We start from the raw sequence: 20,716 nt of genomic DNA on the forward strand, positions 1-20,716 counted from the left end.
TATACTAGATTTTCAATCTGTTGCCTCTGTTACCACTGCGATCATACTTCAATGGCTACATGATTTCTAGGTAGAAAGGAGAGAAGTAATGGAAAAATTTCTTTCAGATGGGTATACAATAGCGATCAGATATGCCAAATGTAAATGCCGCCCCTTTGAGCTCCTTCCTGAACACCTCATGCGCCGAATCAAGACTTTTCTTTTTGCCTTCGTAAATGATTATACACAGCCAACTGAAAGCCACAGGTGTCCTCAAGACTAAAACTGGCTCACAGATAATCCTTCTTCTTGCTCGTCCTGGTGTACTGGGTAAGAGCCCATTCAACATCACCACTAGAACCTTTCTCCAAGGTTCCACCGCGGATCTCGAACAGTCGCATGGTCATACGAGGACCAACTTCCGCCAGCTCAACATCCCGATATCCGGTCTTGACGAACACGTGATGACGGACCTCAATGTTGTCTTCCTTGTTCACGAAGCTGACGACACGGTTTCCAACCTTGCCGGTCTCACGCGGGGGAAACAGATGCTTCAGAATCTGAACCACACGAAGACCCAGCTTGGTCTTGAAACCTTCGAAGATGAGGTGAGGGTAGCTCTCCGACACAGTTCCGCGAGCAGCATTGGGAATATCCGCACGGAGAACAACGTTATGCAGGGAGAAGCTAGCGGTCGGCCCATGGGGAAGGTGGGAGATCGTCATCGCAGTGGGCGTACCACGGTGTTCGTGCACGAGAATCATGTCGGTCAGCGCGGCGGCGGTTGCGCTTGAAACCAAGTCCGGAAGAACGAGGTTACCACGGTTCAAGCGAATGGAGGTTGGAAGAAGCAGACGGACCTCCTTAGCGAATGTGCCCAGACGGACAGAAGGGGAGCGAGAGGTTGTCACGATAGGACGGGGGTCGGCGATGCCGGAGGTGAGGGCATATTCATCATCGAGATCGACGTCGCCATCCTTGTTCTGGTTACCCGGGGTGATGGATTCATCGTACTTGAAATCTTCGCGCAGCGATTTGTCTTCAGCGATGGAGGGGTCGAGGGGTTTTCCGGAGGCCAGCGACGCCTTCAGCTGGGCTCGCTTTTCAGCAATGGAGGCATCGCGGAGAGTGAGAGCTCTCCGGTACAGATAATCGCGACGCTCACGGGCTTGACGACGCTGAAGAATCAGTAGTTAGCGATAAGAGGTCTGGATCCACGGGGGATAGCTATTTTTAAAATTCCAAGCAGCGACATACCAACATCGTGTGTGTATATAATGAGGAATGATTGAGTAGATCAGAATGGGGTCTGGAACGCAAAAGGCGGGCAACTTTTTTTCTTGCGGCAACTGCCGGTCTGGTCCGCCTTGGCCACCGGAGTTGTGTGGGATTTGGCGGCAACGACTCCGAATGCCTTGGCCTGAGCCGATCGCAAATCATCCACCATCCGGTCCTGTGGATTGTCCATCATTCCCTGCCTTCCAGGACACGCCCCAATTCACTTGCGTCAAGCTCTTCAGTGGCGGCAGGGCTCTGTGACTTGAATGTAAGGCATCTTTTTCACCAGTTGGCTCTATAAATTCCCACGGACAAAAGTGAGTCTGACTGGATTCCAGTTCTAATCTCATATACAGTTGCCCCTCTGCTGTGGCACACTGGTGACCTCCGATAAAGAAAACACAACATCACCTGCCTCTGTCCTCGGACAGTCACGGCTGTTTCGTCCTCCACGCTCTTTACATCTTTCAAATCGCCTCGCGTGACATTTCAGACTCGTGTATGACCGCATAATCTTCGGTGTCCTGGGCGTCTTTCGCTTTCGCTTCCGCAGATTTCGCTCTTTCTGTCTTGACCTGGGTAGCGATATTGGGGTTTAAGCATCGGATTTTCTTTTTCTTTCTCCTACATCATTATGGCGGCACTTGGCGATGACAGGATTCCGCCGGAGATGGACGACGCAGCTTCCCAGTTCCGCCCGCGGAGACATGACGATGACGATGAGGCTTCCGGAGACGACGATGTAGAGAGCACAACTAGTGCTCAGGCAGCCGACAACAAGCATCATCAGGGTCACTTTGAGGAGGAGAAGGAACTCCCGCCACATGCTTGCGCGTGAGTTTATCGTAACGTTTGCTCTGTTACATCTTCACTGACTTGGAGCTCCTCTACAGGTATTGCGGCATTCATAACCCGAGCAGCGTAGTCAAGTGCCTGGCCTGCAGCAAGTGGTTTTGCAGCGCCCGTGGTAACACTTCGTCCTCCCATATTGTCAATCACCTCGTTCGGGCACGCCACAAGGAAGTTCAGTTGCATCCGGCCTCGTCGCTTGGAGATACGATATTGGAATGCTACAATTGCGGAACTAAGAACGTTTTTCTTCTTGGATTCATCCCAGCCAAGTCTGACACGGTTGTCGTGTTGCTATGCCGTCAACCATGCGCCGCTATGCCATCTTCCAAAGATATGAACTGGGACACTTCGCGCTGGCAACCATTGATTGAAGACCGTTCATTCTTGCCATGGCTGGTTGCTGCCCCGTCCGACCAGGAGCAGCTCCGCGCTCGCCACCTTAGTCCGCAGTTGATTGCTAAGTTGGAAGAGATGTGGAAGGAAAATTCTCAAGCGACTTTCTCGGATTTGGAGAAGGCCACGGCTGTGGACGATGAGCCAGCACCCGTGCTTCTGCGTTATGATGATGCCTTCCAGTATCAGAACATCTTTGGGCCTCTGGTCAAGATAGAGGCCGACTATGACCGCAAATTGAAGGAATCTCAGTCGCAGGATGGTTTGATCGTACGCTGGGACCTTGGTCTTAACAACAAGCATCTGGCTAGCTTCATTCTGCCCAAGCTTGAACTTGGCGATGTTAAACTGGCTGTGGGAGATGAGATGCGCCTCAAGTATACCGGCGAACTGCGGCCCAAGTGGGAAGGTGTTGGATATGTCATCAAGATTCCGAACAACCAGTCTGATGAGGTGACGATCGAGTTGCGAGCAAAGGGTGATCATAAGTCTGTGCCTACGGAGTGCACGCACAATTTCACGGCCGACTACGTCTGGAAGTCTACATCTTTCGATCGTATGCAGCTGGCCATGAAGACATTTGCCGTGGATGAGATGAGTGTCTCCGGTTACATCTTCCATCGCCTTCTCGGACACGAAGTCGCCGCCGCGCCAATGAAGACCCAAATGCCGAAGAAGTTCAGCGTTCCGGGACTTCCTGAACTCAACGGTAGTCAGATCAACGCTGTGAAGAGCGTGCTGCAGAGACCTTTGAGTTTGATTCAGGGACCTCCGGGAACGGGAAAGACTGTCACCTCTGCTACGATCATCTACCACCTTGCGAAGATCAACGGTGGTCAGGTATTGGTGTGCGCCCCCTCGAACGTTGCGGTTGACCAACTTTGCGAGCGTATCCACCGAACAGGTCTGAAGACTGTACGTGTGACAGCTAAATCACGAGAGGATGTTGAATCGCCGGTTGGCTTCTTGTCCTTGCATGAGCAAGTCCGCATCAACGATACCAACATCGAACTCATCAAGCTCAATCAGCTCAAGGCCGAGCTTGGAGAATTGTCCAGTCAAGATGAGAAGCGACTGAAACAACTAACTCGCTCAGCGGAGCGCGAGATCCTGAATAACGCTGACGTTATCTGCTGTACTTGCGTTGGTGCTGGTGATCCTCGTCTGGCGAAGCTCAAGTTCCGTACCGTCTTGATTGACGAATCGACCCAGTCGGCTGAGCCAGAGTGTATGATTCCCTTGGTCCTTGGATGCAAGCAAGTTGTCCTTGTTGGAGATCACCAACAGCTGGGACCTGTTATCATGAACAAGAAGGCAGCTAAGGCAGGTCTGAACCAGTCACTCTTTGAACGTCTCGTCATTCTTGGCTGCTCCCCTATCCGTCTGAACGTTCAGTACCGTATGCACCCATGCTTGTCGGAGTTCCCGTCGAACATGTTCTATGAAGGTTCTCTACAAAACGGTATCTCTTCGTTTGAGCGTCTCCGCCGTGATGTCGACTTCCCCTGGCCCATTGCCGATAACCCTATGATGTTCTGGTCGAATCTGGGTAATGAGGAGATTTCGGCCTCCGGAACCTCTTACCTTAACCGCACTGAAGCGACGAATGTGGAGAAAATTGTCACCCGCTTCTTCAAAGCTGGAGTTCAGCCCCAGGATATTGGTATCATCACTCCTTATGAGGGTCAGCGCAGCTACATTGTTAGCTCCATGCAAGCTAATGGCACCTTCAAGAAGGAACACTACAAGGAGATTGAAGTGGCCTCGGTCGATGCCTTCCAGGGTCGTGAGAAGGACTTCATTATCCTCTCTTGTGTTCGTTCCAACGACCACCAGGGCATTGGTTTCCTAAGTGACCCTCGCCGTCTCAACGTCGCTCTCACTCGTGCCAAGTATGGCTTGGCCATTCTTGGAAACCCTAAGGTCTTGTCGAAGCATCCTCTGTGGAACTGTCTCCTGCAGCATTTCAAGGAAAGGCACTGTCTGGTTGAGGGACCCTTGTCTAACCTGCAAGAGTCTTTAATCCAGTTCAGCCGACCCAAGCAGGCATACCGGGGTCCTCAACGCTTCCAGATGGCGTACAACCATGCCTCTAACGTTACGAGCGGGTTGATGAATGGAAGAAACGGTCACCGCACTGACTTCCATGACACCGGCTCGGTGGTTGGTTACATCCCCGATGATGTCTCTTCCGTCCACTCCTCTGCCCTGGGTGGGGTTGGCATTCCTTCTGGGTATCCTCCCATGTTCCAAAACTTCGCAGACTCGTGGCCCGCTCTTCCCGGAGCCCGTCGGGCCAATGGTAACCGAATGAAGGGAGCACCTAGCATTGCCGGAGAATCTGTGGCGGCCACCGAGTCTGATGTTACTGGAAGCATCATTGATGGGAAGAGCGTCGACCAAGGCGGTGTCAGCCTTGCTGGCTTGAGCATCAACGATATGGGCAAGCAGCCCAGTCTCAGTCAGTCTGATCGGCTGAAGCGCTACGTGGAATCCGGAGGCCGGGAGCCTTACAAGCCCGGCGTTCCCGATAACGGCAGCATTTTCGGCGGAAGCTCTGCTAGCATTCGTGTCACTCGTGGTGTGCCAGGCCACATTCATGACGACGATGATACGCGCAGTGTTTCGACGGCATTTGCCAGTCAGGTTGGGGGCAACTATGATTGATTGGGGAGCACTCGAACCCTTTTCGGTTTAGAGCGGGCCCAGTAGCTTGCAGCCTTTCCCGAAGCTCGGGGGGCAATCGTCCATCGAATCATCAGGTTACTCCAACTGAATTGATTCCTGGGATTCTGCTCGACGTCATCCATGTCACCGTTAGGCGTGAGACATCTGTAAGATTCAGGGAAGCGTTGGCGAGAGCCACCCCTCAACCATCTGGTGGGAAATGAGGCATTCCTCGGATTCTTTCGCATTGCTTTTATCCATATGGAAAGATGCCAGTTTACAGGAGCTACGTACGGTTACGTGTCATCTAGACAAGTGACTCTCCCGTCAGATGACAACATAGAACGCTCTGCGACATGGCATGCAACGGCAGCGACTATACCGTGTACATGGCCCATTATCGATATGGTTTGTCGCCATCGACTATTTCCATAGGGAAAAGAGTCAGTGGTATGTCAAGGCAATCTTTCTGGCTTACGGCTGCACTCGGGTTCGACTTGATTCGAGGAAGCTGGTGAGTCCTAGCATTCTCGCGGACAGCTGGAAGAGGGTGGCTCATCACCGATGATGCTACACATTTCTATTTGTTGCCAATCCTGGTTTACCCGATACTATTTTAAAATCCTATGACTGCCTATTTTCTGTTTCGTTCTTCTTGCCCAATTCCTGTTTCCATCGTTCTCGCGTGTTTGTGGCACTGCTATGGCTAAGCAGTAATTCTCTCTGATTCTCGGCAACTGGGACCAGGAGGATATTTTCCCGAACACTGCCTGCCCATTGTGTCTCTTTACGCGTATGTCTCGGATTTCGAGAGTCATGGCAATGCCGATTGTCGACTCGAATGAGCCGTTTAGTCCCGCATCTCAATCCAACTACTGTCGTTCATTCACCACACCGCCTCGTAGCTTCACCATGATACGTCTCAGTATGCGAGCAAAGATAACGATCGTCTGCAGGATGAGTAGGCATCCGCATATCTCGCATCCTTAGCAGCTGTCCGGTAGTTATTTGTAAACTGATGACGGCGGATACGGCCGCCGGTTCCACCTTCGCAGAATGATCCGCACGTTTGATAGAAGACTCCGCCACGATCTTGTTGTGAATAACCGAGAGTAACCTGCATTGATCCTTCATCTAGTGGTCCTGTCAGGAGCAGCACACGCGATTTAGAGCCAGCTACCTGCAGGCGATGCATTTAGGCACTACTCATTCCACTGAAGGAAGACCTCTAAGCCACACGCGCATCCCATCATCCACGGAGACACCGGCCGTCTCGTGTGTGGAGAAGAAGGAATGAGGATAGGAGGGGGGTAACAAGATCACTGAAGGATTTTTTTAACTACTGGTCCATGCAGATCTCTCTCGGAGTGACAAGGATGGTCTTGCATACATCGTGGCGGGCGCTGCGCCACTGGCTGGGGAAGATCCGTCCTCTCACAAAAGGGGAATCGGTAACCCTTCCCCCACTCAGACGTCTCTGATGATGCTATTTTTGAGAATGAAGATGCCTACGACGATCTGATATCGAAGGATTTGGTTTCCTGACAATCAACCATAATAGATGATTACTTTTTTTGTGGTTTGCGATTGTGGCCGTGTTTTGCAGGCAACAACATCAACAATAACCAACACCAATCAACGATTAACAATTAACAGCCATGTCAAACAGACTTAGTTTGAGGAAAATGCACGCCGGCTAACTAGGTTAGTGAGTTACGTTTGCTGGCAATCTAAACGAGGCAGGGAGCGATTCGCCCTGTCCAGGCATAGCATAGTTTTTGGGCGTGAATTGTCGCCTATGCAAGGGATGGGCGGCAGAGATATCTTGACGTTGACACGGGAAGGGCGATTGTTACGGACAGGGATCAAGAGTGAGGATGAGAGAAAGATCTATCTATTCGATCAAAACTATATGCAGCTTAAGCATTACTACTGGTTAGTGTGTATGAATCTCTTGCCTGTCAGACGTGGGAAGATCCCGTCTGAGTGGATCAGGGTTGGCATACATTGTTACAAACAACCCTGTCAGTAAGTAAGCAGTAGAACTATTCTTTTGTCTTTCCTATTTCAGTTTTGCTTTTTTCACATTAGCGTGAAAGGCAAGTCAAGCGTCTCAGCTTTTTTCTTTTTTTCTATATTTTTTTTCTTCTCTCATTATTGCCTCGTGCTGGGGGTTTGGTTTTCCGAGGGTTCCATTTGCCTTGGGCTCAGAGCGCTTAAGCGGGTTCTTTGCCTGACGGAACGCCGGGCATGGGATTGGGCAAGAACCGCTGTCGGAGTTATGCTGGTTGCTGGGTACCTAAGGTACCTATCACCTTACTACGTACATACCTCACACCTCTTTTCTCCTCCATCTGCCACGCAGGAGTGATAGGGAGTATACTATGCTCTAATTTGTGATGTATGGAAATACAATAGAAACTCGAAGAATATTATGTTAATTAAAATTAATTGAAAAAAAAAAAAAAAAAAAACCCCAAACACAGCAACAACCGGCATGTCCGAGTTGGTTTGTAAGGCAGATTCCATGACTCCCGAGACGCCACAGAAAATTGACCGAAACCGGCAATGTGGCTGGGGGTGAAAAAGGCAGACCACGTGCTGGAGGGCCCTGATTGGCAGGCAGCAATGAGGCATGCAACCCGACTGGGGTGGAAATTGTGGCGGATGGCCTTGTCGAAGCTGAGCAAAGAAAAGAAGTCAACCTCTGATAGATCCTAGTAATAGCACAGGAAGGAGTTACTGTAAGTTATCTTGGTTGCCTGCCTAGCATGACTCACTAGTCGCAGCCTAAAGACCCTTTACAAAGTTTTTGCCATCCATGCCGCAGTCAATCCATCGTGATTCGGCGCCCATCAAGGCTTGACTGATACATACAAAACACAAATCCGGCGTAGTTGTCTCCGATCACACCACGTGTGCAGGCATGATACTTGAGTATCCTTACAAGAGTCTTAATCTGGGTTATTTAAAAATAAATTAGACGGGTGTTGCTGTTGCTGTTGCTGTTGGATTCTACCATGCACCAAGTAACTGGGATTATTAATGCCGTATAAGTACGAAGTACTAACCAAAGATTCAACTACTTATCTCTCTTGCCTTTCTCCCTCTTCATTGTTAAAACAAGATACATTGCTCCTTCCCCAGCGGACACCAACTTCGACCTTCCCTTTTCAATCGAGTGGCGGATCCGCCAAGACATTGCCCAACTGGCCAACAACTGTTGTCACGTGCGCGTGTCGCTAGATGCCTTGTTTTCCGTCCTGAAAAAATTGGCAATCCGTCCTTCCGAACTGAGCAAACAACCATCCATCGCCCAGTGCCACCCGACGCGCATTGAGCTCGACAACCAAGCTAATATCAACTCCCTCTTCCTCCCATCTTTTCAACCGCTGCACTTGACCTTACTTCATCTTTACCACCGTCTTCCTATCTTCTATTTTCCGCCTCGTTTTCCGAACGCCACCAGGGCCAACCCCCTTCGCAATTGACGGCGGGGTTGTAGCTACGCTATGGGTGACGGCTCTGATTATCCTAGTCCACGAAGTGAAGGTCCCGGTGGACCTACCTCTGTTCTCGTCACTGTCCAAGACTCGCTTTCTCCAGCTCCCAAGATGAACGACCAGCTGTCTCCGAACTTCATGGAAGGGACGCGCCCGCGACTGTCGGTGAGAAGAGCGCGGGATCCGCCCAAGAACACTGCCGGTCAAATCTACTGCGACCATCCCGAGTGCCAGCACTCGCCCCCAACATTTCGCCGTCCGTGCGAATGGAAGTAAGTTTTCTCCCTCATGATGGTGATGATGATTAAGAAAAAAGACAAATCTACAAAATCCCCGATTCAAGGAAAAGCTAACCGTTTGCCACTTCACAGCAAACACATGGACAAACACGACCGCCCGTACAAGTGCATGGAACCCGGCTGTGACAAGATTCAAGGTTTTACATACTCTGGCGGTCTGCTGAGGCATCAGCGCGAGGTGCATAAGAAGAACATCAATGCCAAGAAACCCTTGATGTGTCCGTACGCCGACTGCAATCGCAGCACAGGGAACGGATTTACGCGTCAAGAAAACCTGAAGGAGCACCTTCGCCGCCGCCACATGCACACTGAGAACGGACATGCGTCCGAGCTGCCCATCGCCCCGTCGCCCGATCTGGATGGCACCACGTCTCTTGCGACGGCATCCGCAGCCTTGAAGAGGAAACGCGAATCTCTCGGAGATGATCCGGCCACCCTCGAGCTTCCCGAGGAGGAAGAGAACGGGGTGGATCTTCGCAATGAACTGAAGAGGCTGCGTCGTGAGGTCCAAGAGAAGGATCGCCGACTGGAGGAGTTGGAACGCATCGTGGCTGGACTACAGCAGGCTATTCCTCAGACCGCGACGTCACAGGGCTAGCTGGATGCGCTGGATCAAGATTTCAACGAGTGGTATTGATTTGATCGCTCTTTCTCTTTCTTATCATTTGTTGCGTTTCCCTGTTTTCGTGCTACTTTGGCTCTTTCCCTTTCGCTTTCCTTTCTTCCCCGCTTCTTACTTTTTTGGTTCAGAGTCGTTTTACTTCATTTTCATGGTTTGTTGTATGAAATTTGCATTCTAAGGGCGTTCAAACTATGCAAATTACGGGGCCTTGGTTGTTTTCGCGGATCTGTCTACAACATCTACGGGTGGTTCATATGGGTCGGTCTACATCTCGGAACGCATGGATAAAGATCAGGCAGCTCTGAAGATGATGGCGTTTGCTCAAGGTCGTTGATACAGACCAGGTGGTGTTTTTTTTTTTTTTTTTTCTTATTGTGATTTATCCTTATGGTTCCTAACCCCCCTTTCATCTCCTTCCCTACATTTTTTTTATCTCTCTCTATTTCCTCATTACTTATTATTCCCTGAAATATACCCAGGCGTTTTTCACCCCGTTTCTTTTGTTGTTGCCTTTTGACCTTTTCCATAATCTTGTCTCTCTTCACTTGTGCCTTCAAAATCCTCCGATGCAAACGTAGCTGTCGATCCTGGGGATGCGTAGTCCCTCCACCACGTCAGTGGGGTGAAATCATAAAAGATGTCTGTCATCTAGCTACCTATCTGATCATCTTTTTGTCTTCGTGACAAGCTGGATGCCGCCAAGGGGCTCCTTTCGTATCAAATTGTAATAATGACTGGCACGTACATCCCTGGTCACATACTAGTCGAGTAACGTACTTAGTAGTCTTCGGGCTCTGCATCGTTCATGATCTCCTCTAGCTAGACTAGGCAGGCAGGCAGGCAGGCAAGCAGGCATCTGTTGGCCTTGCATCCAAGGCTACCAGCCTCACTCGCCACTCCCTCACTATCTTTCATCCTTCCCATCATCCATCCCACTTCCGACTCCATGATTACCAAGCAAATCACCCCAATAAGGCTAGTAAGCACTCAATTACTCACCATGTATCATACTATAGTATGACACATACCTCACGTATCATCCTTCCTTCCTTCCTTTCTTCCTTCTCACCACCTACCTAGTGACCAGCCAACTAGCCATGTACAGCAGTAGTCCGGGTAACAAGCAAGCCCCATAGTGAGTCTCACTTGGTAGTCAGTCGTCGTCATCACCCACTCACTTCCTCTTCCCCCCTTACATAGTACATAAGGTCCAGCCAGCTCAACGTGGCTCCCTACCAGGAAGGACACAGACACTACCCGGTCTAGAATACTGCGCGTGACTCTTTCCGTGACTCACACTTCTGGCGTCTCGGTAGTAAGCACTCACTTTCGGTAGATATCTACTGCTGGACTAGCTTGTTTGCTGGGTAGTTGGCTGGGTGCTTATCTGATATGACTCAGGGGTGGTAGCTCGGATTTCATGTGCTTGTTGATTTGTTGGGTGGTTGGTTGGTCGGTTGTTATGTTAGCCTTGTAGGCGAGGGTAGTATGTCTGAATCTGATGGGTGGGTTGTTGGAGCTAGCTGGTAGGGATCTACTTCGGTTGTGGTGAGGGTATAGATTGCTTACTGGTGATTGGCTGTATGCATGCCCTGGATATACTCCATCGGGTCGATGGAGTATGAGATGTGTTGCGGTGTTGGTGCTGGGTGACAAGTGTACACCTAGCTTCTTTCGAGGATCCACAGCCGTAGAATGAGGCAGATGTGTTGTGGAGAGGGGTAGGAGAATTGATGGCTTATGAATGCTGCGCCGTGTTCGGCGGATATGTACTGTTATGGGTAGGCGCCGTGGTAACGCTTGGGGATCCTGAGGCGGTATCTGTCGGGACTAAATTGGGTAACGCTTAGTGGTGGAGGTGAGAAGGGCGTGGTAAGGAAAAGGTAATGTATTAGGATGCATCGATCGCATGTGATAACGATGCTGAGAAGGAGGTTGATATTCGAAGGTTGAATGCCTGGTGGTGCAGGCAGCATCCACAGTAAGTCAGCTGAGCCATGTGTTGGGTAATTTATTGCTGCTTCCTATTCCCCAAAACTGAGCCATATTATATCAATTAGTCAGTGTGGCCGAGTGGTTAAGGCGATAGACTAGAAATCTATTGGGTTCGCCCGCACAGGTTCGAGTCCTGTCGCTGACGTTTTTTGCTTTCTTCAAATTCGGTTGGGGAATCGAACCGTTCAGTATTCTCCACCACATCATTTTTTTTCCCTTTCTTTTTTTCTCTCCACGCTCTTATGAATGGGTGTACCAAGGTGATCACTGGATTGATTGTTTTGAGATGTCAGACCTCTGTTATGGACGAGATATAGCTGCATTGCTGTCCAGTCTTTGCGAAAGGGATCTCTGGCTGTCATAAACCCCTGTCATTGACTCTCCATTTGGAGACAGATCTCCTCGTCAGCGGCACGATGCGTCATGGTAAGTATTACATCGCGCAGTTCTGGCTGCGACATAGAAGATGGTATCTTGTAATGTGCAAAGTGCATATGGATCGTTTTGCTGGCATTCAGCTATGATCGGGGCAGTTTGCTGGTCGTAGGTGGGAATGAGGGCGCTAATACAGGTTCGTCTCATGTCGAATCCATCAACAATGATGGCAATGTTCCTGATAAGTCTATTTTTATGTGTTGCCTTGTGAGAGCCAGCTTTGAATCGTACCAAGCTTGCACCAGATACTTCCATGGCCTCTGGCTTGAGTACACCTTATCATGCGTGCTGACCCTACATACATGACCAGCTTCAGTTACCTGCATACATGACCAGCTGCAAGACACACTGTATGCAGTGTATGTTTTTGTGAAGCTGTTAGCTCATCTGGCTTCCATGTTGTTGTATTCGCGATATAGGCATGCTCACGAGGTCAAGCGCAGGACTTATCTTCTAAAGCTCAAAGTTAGAACAGATTGACCAGTATACTACAAGTCACTATAACTCACAGCTCAGCACGAATTAGATGGAAGCTTGGTCGACTCTCTTAGAACCCCTGGGTCGGAATTTCGGCTATGGCGACCTCGTGTGTCGCTGGGCTGTGAGGTCAACAGTACGGGAGCCCGGCTGGTGAATAACAATGAGCTAGACGTCAGGCCCACGGTAAATTGAAGTAACTGTGAGATCAATCTGATATGATCTGGCAGACCAATGAGGACCCTCAGCTGGGCGAGATGTTGGAACAATCGCGAAAATCCATTTCTCGCTTCTGTCCAATGGGGACGTGTCGAAGAGACGCGTTAGAAACTTTGCATTCACCTCATCATGATGTCTATACGCGTCTTTTGTTGCCTGTGACGATGTGTTTGCATGCTATGTGTGACTCCTGGCCGTGCTAGTGGAGGCTGGTATGGCACGGTCGTCTCGGGCTGCGGTTTGATGCCTGTTCTATAAATGAAAAACAAGATATAGAAAGCTCTGGATGGTCGCTTCAAAATGCTGAATGTCTCTATTTCAGAAGTTAGCTAATGATATAGGAGGAAGAACGAGCGCAAGATGTGGAAGATCCGCTGGCATCCCTCCCTGGTCGGGAAGGTGCGAGTGTTGCCCACGTCAAACTACCGGAAGCAGCTTTTCGTGCGTTCCTGACGTATGTATCTGCTTCTGGTTTTTGGTGGCACTGTTACCCTGCAGCTCGAGGGGTTGACATATTGTTGACTTGGTGGCGAGTGCGACAAACAAAACCTATGGATCATCCGTTCCTCGGAGATCTATTAGCTCGCTGCGAATTCGACCGTCTCGTTTTGGTATACATATTAGGTAGGTTACCTTGCACCTATTGCTCTATTACAGGCTATTGAACTGAGTTATAGGAATTGCATCATCTATAGGGCTGGCAAAACAGAATGCAATACCCTGGCTTGACAAGGGCAGATATCTGAGGGAATTTGAAATCATATTCAGGCCTACGATGGTCGGCATCCATGCCATATGCGCGGTGGAGAGGCACGATAGTGCTCAAGCAGTATTTACTTGAGTGGAGTAGCCCATAGTCTGTTGGCTCGAGGCATATAAGACTGCACTCAACCTCTGGGGCTTCCATCCACTCCCTACAACCCGGCAGAGTTTGGAGTGTATTGTCCCAAGGTCACACGCAATAATGTACACATGTTCGAGCCGAATTCCCCGGCATTACCATGCTTGCCCCAGGTTACCAGGGGAATTCAGAAGAAACTCCCCCATAAAAGGACTCTTTAGTTCTGCATACAAGTCAGGGCTGGCAATGAAACGAGTCAGCACAGAAGAACTGTTTGATCTGGCATGCTGCATTCGATCAGTACGGTCTCCCCTAGTGTGTATGAGTTGAGGCACTACTTGTTGGAAGAATGGGTACCGGGCATTCTTCTTCAATGGCAAAACAATGACTCGGCATTGTTGTGCCGGCAGATACGGATCTGAATCGAGACATCATGATAGGAACAAAGAAGAAAAAGAACAAAAAAGAAACGTCAGCGACAGGACTCGAACCTGTGCGGGCGAACCCAATAGATTTCTAGTCTATCGCCTTAACCACTCGGCCACACTGACTGTTGCTTGTTTTGGAAGCCGTTATTACGGTACATATTTGTGGTCAGGCTATATGTGCCTATTATGCCTCCAGGTAGCACGTCTTGGACTTGCATGCTATAGTTCCTAGCACTACCAAGCGCAATATGAGCGTCCTCAGAGGCAGGATTGGGGCCATTCACCGAGTCTAGTGTATGTTTTTCCGAGGCAGCATTGACTGACAGTGGCAGTCATGAATTAATAATGCAATTCTCCGGCAGGTATCGAGGCGTCTATATGTAAAAGAACTTTGTCAGTATGCCGAGGTGGCAGTCCTGGCTGTGCAGTCTGACTCCTGCGGTGTCAGTTACCCGCTGGATCCACTCCCACAAGAAGTGGCTGGGTAAGGGAGAAGGGATCCAAAAAAAAAGAGATCAAAAAGATCGTCAGCGACAGGACTCGAACCTGTGCGGGCGAACCCAATAGATTTCTAGTCTATCGCCTTAACCACTCGGCCACACTGACTTGTGATGGTGATTTGCTCACGTTTCTGGCATTATGTGAGGAATGAAACGCTTGGGGGTGGCCTTCCCAAAAATCTAAATCCGATGGGCTGTTGATCGATGGTGCGGGTGTACAAAGTGGAGGTTGTACTAGACCACGATGTTTATGATCATCAAAAGCTTCGGACCAAGTGGCTTTGAATGCCACTGGGCAACTTCAGTGGCCTCAATTTCAGCTTGAATGAAAATGTGCTACTACTACTACATCGGGACATGTTCGGGATCGTTTTAAGAGGGTTTCTGGTGCACGGTCAGATTATATATATATGGACAACACCCTCCAATGGAATGAATGTCCCGCACATGCCCCCCCGCCGAATGACACGACAATGAACACAGTGCTTAGTATTAGCGGCATCAGTACCACCCACAATTAGATTTAAACAATGGAGCAGCCCATGGCAATGTCGCACACAAAGAACCTCGAAACCGGAACAACCCCAGGAGACCCACCAAGTGACAATCTGGTGGTGGTACTAGAGCGCACTAGTTAATTGAAATCTAGCTACTGTAGATCAGTCCCAGACCAGTCTATCATATCAGTAGAATTAAATCCAGTATCTTCAATGTTCGCTGGGGCAATTATTAGGCTAGAAGGCGCCGACCGTGAAGCAAAACGGGTAATAGTCACATCTTCCGTGCTCAAACAAGAGCCCGGTCGTGTAGTATATCTCATATCAATTGCACAGCAACATCCTTATCACCGGCGACCCAACAGGTTCCCAGCCGCAAAGTGCATAAGGTTACTATCGACCCACAGGTTATCACCACCCTCCCAACACCCAGGCCTCTTATGGATGATACGGGAACATAAGGCAGCAGAGTAACAGAGTATTAGGTACATTAAGCCTCACAGAAGAGCCCAGAAATCGTCCAGTCGGAGACAACCATGTAGCTACAGTATCAAATGAGTTGACAGCCGCTTAAAGCATTGCTATCTCAGGCATAGGGGTGCGTTGAGAAGCAACAAACGCCGGACGAGTCGGGAATAATCCACGGCGGAGTGAACCAAGGATGAACGTGTCGGAGAACTATGCCCCTTCTGGCAAGCTGGTATTATCCGAAAATGCGAGATTGTGAGCAAAGAAAATGCACTGTCCTCAGAAGCCTACAAAGGAATAAGAAAGAAACCCATCTGACAATGAATAAGAGTGAAAGAGAAACAGGACAAACACATGCCGAGATGGCCCACAATGGTTGGAATAGAGTCCCTCCCCCCTCCCCTAATGCCTAGACCCAATTCACTTGAACTTGACCCAGTCCCGCTTTATAAGGGACGGTCTCCTCCCTCTCCCCGACTCACTCCACAACTTCATGTTTTTGTTTCCGTGGAAAACTCCAAGAAGAAATTGGTTTTCAATCACTGAAATTGGGCTGTGCTGTGCACGTAAGCCCCCGCGAAAATAATGGCTCAACCATACCATCCGGCGGAGCTTCCCATGTCCCATAGCACCAACGCCCAATACACTGCAACTCAAGAGTATAGCTCGAGGAAATCCAGCCAGCAGCCTTCAGTATACACGTGGTCGCCGCTCGGGGCGGGTAACTCAAATCTCCGTGACACTGATAACCCTGCTGTGCATCAATTCCCTGAGGGGGAGTTTGTTCCATTTGGGTTCTTCGACAAGGTCGACATAAATCTCTTCAAAGATACCCTCTCTCCAAGTGTGGACTGGAGATACGAGAAGCGCAGACAGGTTCATCAAATACTTCCATTCCTATACCTGGGGCCCTGGAGCTGCCTCGCGGATAGAGATTGGCTCAATCAAGAGGGAATCACCCTGCTCCTAGGCATCCGACATAGTCAATTGGCCAAGGCGGGTCTTCTTTCTGGAGCCAAGACAGCCGCCGCGCTTAATATCATGACAGCCTCTATTGATTATCAAGATAATCAAGAACTCATTAGCAATCTTCGTGATGTAATTAACGGCATCAATGAACACATCGCGTCCTCGGTTCCCCTCGGCCTGAGCCGGAGCACCGAAAAGAAGGTTCTTGTATTCTGTGAAACAGGCAACCATTCGTCGGCTTTGGTGGTGATGGCCTATCTGATGGTGATGCTCAATATCAGTCCAATGAAGGCCTTGGATCTGGTCCAGTCGCAGCGATTGAGCGTAATCGTGGACGGGCCGGCGTCGCTGTTACTGTTGGCATTTGAGGCTATCATCGTGGCCAAACGGGATGTCGAAAGAGTGCGCCGAGCCAGCATCTTGGATACATCGGCTTCCTCGAAGAAGCGAACCAATAGCCGAGATACTGACGACATGGATATTGATGAGATCGAATTTTGGGATCTGGAGAGAAAACCACTGGCACCGTTCCAAGATCGTTTTACCAACTGATCTCCAATGCTATTCTCCGAGAGTAGTTGTCACAGGAAATAGATAGATTGTGCTTGGTAGCGACAAGATATATGTTAGAGTAAAGCGGGAAATAACCGTCTTCCATTCTGCCTCCTTCCTCGTGCATTTCATGCATGATGTGCTTGTAATCAGATACCGTACCGAGATGGAAGGCGCCGTGCTTTTGTCGCCTCGTAAAGTCAACATATGACCCCAAAGCCCGATGGCAAATCAAAACCTGCAAGGCCCATCAATACAAATTTCTCATTTTTATATGGTGTTTTCTCCGGAAGTCTCCCTGGGAAAATTCATCACCACACAGTCGGAGCATCTGCTCTGAAGCTGAATTAAGGCTCGCCTTCAGCCCGTCAACTATGAAATAGCATTCACTGCCTTGTCTATGCTACTACTTCTGCCTTCACCTTCACCTCCCCACACCATGAACTGATATACGAGATTGATGACGATTAACATCTCATCTTTATTTCACAGTGACTTCACATATCTCTAGCAATGTGTACTCCTTATCCACCCAAGAGCACCATGCAACTTCGCAACAGCATTCGCCCACCAGAGCGCTTCAACCAAGACCAGTTCTACAGCCCATGTACACAGAGATCTTTACGTGTGCCACAAAACCAAGACTGCATTCATAGCACTCAGTTTGATCCCAACCTACCTCCGGCAGCGTTTCCTACGCTAGATCATCCGTCTCCCGCCAGCCTACGCGATAAAGATAAGGGACGTTGGAAAGGGCAGGAGGCAGATCTCTCCAAGCGCCCCAGAGGGCAGGAGAAAGATGACGAAAATACCGAGAACAAGCGTGTGCGTGGGGCAGATGCAGGCGTACAGACCAGACCTCCAGCGTCAGGTCATAATTGTTTCTTAAGTAACGGGAACTTTAATCCGGTCTACAGGAGAAATATGACCATTCTTGCTAATGTTGGTCGGGAGTCATCGATCGAAAGATATCTAATGAACAGCGACATGGATGAAGCCATGACTGATGCCCCTGACGAGGAGGATATAGAGGTACGTTGAGCATGAACTAAATTCTATCCTTCTCCCATTTCTTAACAGCCAGTGTCTAACAAACTTCTTATCCTTGCACAGGCTCCTTCAGCGACAGCCTCCGTTCGTCCCTGTGAATGGAGCGACCTTTCCCCACAAATTCAAGTTGAGATCATTGACAATATGCTCCAAGAATTTGACTGGCCAACCATATGCCATTTACTGGGGCTGACGGCAGAGGAGCGCGAGGAAACCCAGCAGAATATTCGCCAACGGGATCGGCAAGCTAAGCAGGAAGATATACAGTTGGAAGATATGAGAGAAAGGCAACTGAGGGCACTCCTGCGAGTCGACAATACGAAAAGTGGACATAATCGCGTTCCACACCAAGGTATCTTCAGCAAAATTTCCCGTCAGGTTTCCGGAAAATTACAGAATCAGATCGACTCGGACATTTCAATGTGCCAGCAAAGTGAGCTGCTAGATGCCAAACTGTTTCTGCGCACGCGTGGACTCAACCGCAAGTATGCAGGAGAATGGGGTAATGGTACGTCTGCTTGGCAGGCCCTTGAAGACGATGACATTGAGCCGTGTCTCGATGATGACGAGAGGACCCAGCAGCGCCTAGTGGATTGTGCAGAATTTGATGCAACAGGTCTCTCAGCACGAGGGGACGAAAATGTTAATGTGCCTGACCCGGATGATAATTGCACGATACAGGCGTATGAAATGGCCAAATACTGCCCGAACTCTGAAAGGAACAAGTACCTACACCAATTCCGTTTCAACAAGCCCAGGCAATGTAACAAAGATTCTCAACCCAGACACAAGGTAGTGTATTATGACCCTCGAGGGAGTGAGCCCTGTCGTCTGAGCGTTGGCGCGGAGAAAGCTGCTCATGTTTGCGATACGAGATGGAGAATTCCCAAGCTGGCATCGAGACCTTGGGAGATGCCTCTGACGAGTCTGTCATTTAATGGGCCACGACCAATCCTTGGGACATTTTATAATACCCACGGCAACAAATTCGACGCAAGGAGGTCCCAGAATGCAGCCTTTGTTCCTCCGACCAGGCTCCCTTATGGAAGTATGACTGACAGGCGTGCAGGCCAAACCGCCTTTTCATCGAGGCCTGACCCACGACACGGAAGTTCAGCATCAGAGGTACGCAAAGAGATTCCACTCAGATCAAGCAGTGGCAGCACGTATGCTACCTTATCTGAATCAGGGAGAACTTCGAGCCCCGTAATTTGGACCCCCAAAGCCACCCCAAATACAGCAGTATCCACCACAAGTCCCGACTGTCTTCCCGCAGATGAGAACAAACAATCACCGCATGTAACCAGTGCACCGCAGTTCCCACTGGAAGCAAGAAAGGTCCTCAGAGAATCAGCCGCACAGAATTCGGGTCACGAAGTGCTAATTGAAGACTCGAGGCTGGGAACCCCCCCGAAACGTCCAGCCGAATCATTAGTCTCCAAAGAGAACAAAGTGCATTTGTCTGAAAAGCTGAGCGACGGAGATGACAGCAGCGAGGATGGCCATGACAACGACTATGACGAGGTGGTACTTCTACCTGTATAGCCACTCACAAGAAACTCTAGTAAGGACGCAAACTAGGGAAGAAGATCGAGAATGCCCGTCCCTAGAGCAATGGTACCCGAATTAGACTGACCAGGTATCTCAGAAATTGCGAGAATTAGACTGTTGCTGTTGAAGACTCCTTACCGTTTACCTTGACCACATTTTCGTTAATGCTCCTTCACCATCAAATGTAATTTGCACGCAGCAAAGAGTAATATCGACCATAGTGAATATCTGGCCCCAAAGACGGAACCGAGATGCATTATACAACCTAGACCTTTTGAATTTCTTTGTCCGACGTTTCTGTATTTGCTGATTTTCTTAGGTTTGTAGCCACTCCCAGCGGGTTTAGTCCTTCAAGAGTAAAATTACTTGCGATCTAAGTGCAAGATCAAGAACTAGAAGCCACCAGAAGTACGCGAGGCCAAGAGATTGGAACAGCATCTATTCGTGAATCTTGGGGTGTACAGGGCCACACCAGAACACGTTCGCGTGATATTATTTACGAGTCACGGGAGCTTTCCTTTCTCATTCTTCATCTCTTTACTTCTTCATCTGTGCAATCCCCAACTCGTCAATGTAGGTATGCGACCTATAGCCCATCATATTTGAGATTCATGATCCATGTCAGCAGCCTCTCGAAGCACTCCAGGTAAGTGCGTCTTGGGGACAAACCTTACTCATTGGGTAATGCCATTAACTCTCCATTTTAAAAAGGGCTGTTGATCAAGTCCTCAGCTTGCCAGGTTTATACTACGGACATACCCGGCACAAAACTATCTCTTCCCAAATCGAAAAGCATACCTAATAAGTTTACAGTGGCAAAGGATCTAATACGCGAAAGGCAGGAGCTGAGGTGGAACCATTACTCGATTTGAAAGCCATTGAGCCAGCATCCAAGGCCCACTCTTACGAGCTGAATGAACGGGTCATCGGCATCAAGTGATAGATGCGGTCTACAAGAGCAGTTACTTCGAAGCGCCGAGCGGACAGCAGGCCTCCAACTGAGCCTAGCACTGCTTAAAGCTTAGGCAGCCAAGGAAGTCATCTAGTACCCAGCGCTATCGAGACCGAAAGGAGGATAACCATTCGAGGCTTGTGGGAGGAGTATTGCACCATGAAATCAGCTTGCCAGGAGAGGCGAGAT

At 49.4% G+C, this 20,716-nt stretch overlaps 5 protein-coding genes and 3 non-coding genes across 8 annotated transcripts; 5 read left to right on the forward strand and 3 right to left on the reverse strand.

Moving 5' to 3' along the window:
* Positions 1 to 104: 104 nt before the first annotated feature.
* Positions 105 to 1,272, reverse strand: BO87DRAFT_367321 (snoRNA-binding rRNA-processing protein IMP4). The gene is made up of 2 exons (XM_025621881.1): positions 1,237 to 1,272; positions 105 to 1,157 (listed from the first exon to the last, which is right to left on the reverse strand). Exons 1-2 carry the CDS (start codon positions 1,240 to 1,242, stop codon positions 270 to 272), a joined length of 894 nt encoding a protein of 297 aa, XP_025475775.1. The 5' UTR covers positions 1,243 to 1,272; the 3' UTR covers positions 105 to 269.
* A 6,916-nt stretch (positions 1,273 to 8,188) lies between these two features.
* Positions 8,189 to 9,961, forward strand: BO87DRAFT_419036 (putative C2H2 transcription factor). The gene is made up of 2 exons (XM_025626915.1): positions 8,189 to 8,944; positions 9,044 to 9,961. Exons 1-2 carry the CDS (start codon positions 8,682 to 8,684, stop codon positions 9,567 to 9,569), a joined length of 789 nt encoding a protein of 262 aa, XP_025475776.1. The 5' UTR covers positions 8,189 to 8,681; the 3' UTR covers positions 9,570 to 9,961.
* BO87DRAFT_157480 (uncharacterized protein) lies at positions 9,434 to 9,802 on the forward strand. The gene has a single exon (XM_025618222.1). It carries the CDS (start codon positions 9,574 to 9,576, stop codon positions 9,769 to 9,771), a length of 198 nt encoding a protein of 65 aa, XP_025475777.1. The 5' UTR covers positions 9,434 to 9,573; the 3' UTR covers positions 9,772 to 9,802.
* A 1,691-nt stretch (positions 9,962 to 11,652) lies between the features above and the next one.
* Positions 11,653 to 11,733, forward strand: BO87DRAFT_t227. Its single transcript has one exon. It is a non-coding gene; the product is annotated as a tRNA-Ser (tRNA).
* Positions 11,734 to 14,030: 2,297 nt separating this feature from the next.
* Positions 14,031 to 14,111, reverse strand: BO87DRAFT_t229. Its single transcript has one exon. It is a non-coding gene; the product is annotated as a tRNA-Ser (tRNA).
* A 402-nt stretch (positions 14,112 to 14,513) lies between these two features.
* Positions 14,514 to 14,594, reverse strand: BO87DRAFT_t228. The gene has a single exon. It is a non-coding gene; the product is annotated as a tRNA-Ser (tRNA).
* A 1,343-nt stretch (positions 14,595 to 15,937) lies between these two features.
* BO87DRAFT_343037 (dual specificity protein phosphatase family protein) lies at positions 15,938 to 17,003 on the forward strand. The gene has a single exon (XM_025620761.1). The coding sequence runs from the start codon at positions 16,039 to 16,041 to the stop codon at positions 16,972 to 16,974; it is 936 nt and encodes a 311-aa protein (XP_025475778.1). The 5' UTR covers positions 15,938 to 16,038; the 3' UTR covers positions 16,975 to 17,003.
* Positions 17,004 to 17,517: 514 nt separating this feature from the next.
* On the forward strand, positions 17,518 to 19,569 carry BO87DRAFT_317794 (uncharacterized protein; the record flags this gene model as incomplete). The annotated part of the gene is made up of 2 exons (XM_025619781.1): positions 17,518 to 18,006; positions 18,088 to 19,569. 2 exons carry the CDS (start codon positions 17,518 to 17,520, stop codon positions 19,567 to 19,569), a joined length of 1,971 nt encoding a protein of 656 aa, XP_025475779.1.
* Positions 19,570 to 20,716: the final 1,147 nt, after the last annotated feature.

The sequence above is a fragment of the Aspergillus neoniger genome (assembly GCF_003184625.1).
Source record: "Aspergillus neoniger CBS 115656 unplaced genomic scaffold BO87scaffold_38, whole genome shotgun sequence".
Classification (NCBI taxonomy): domain Eukaryota; kingdom Fungi; phylum Ascomycota; class Eurotiomycetes; order Eurotiales; family Aspergillaceae; genus Aspergillus; species Aspergillus neoniger.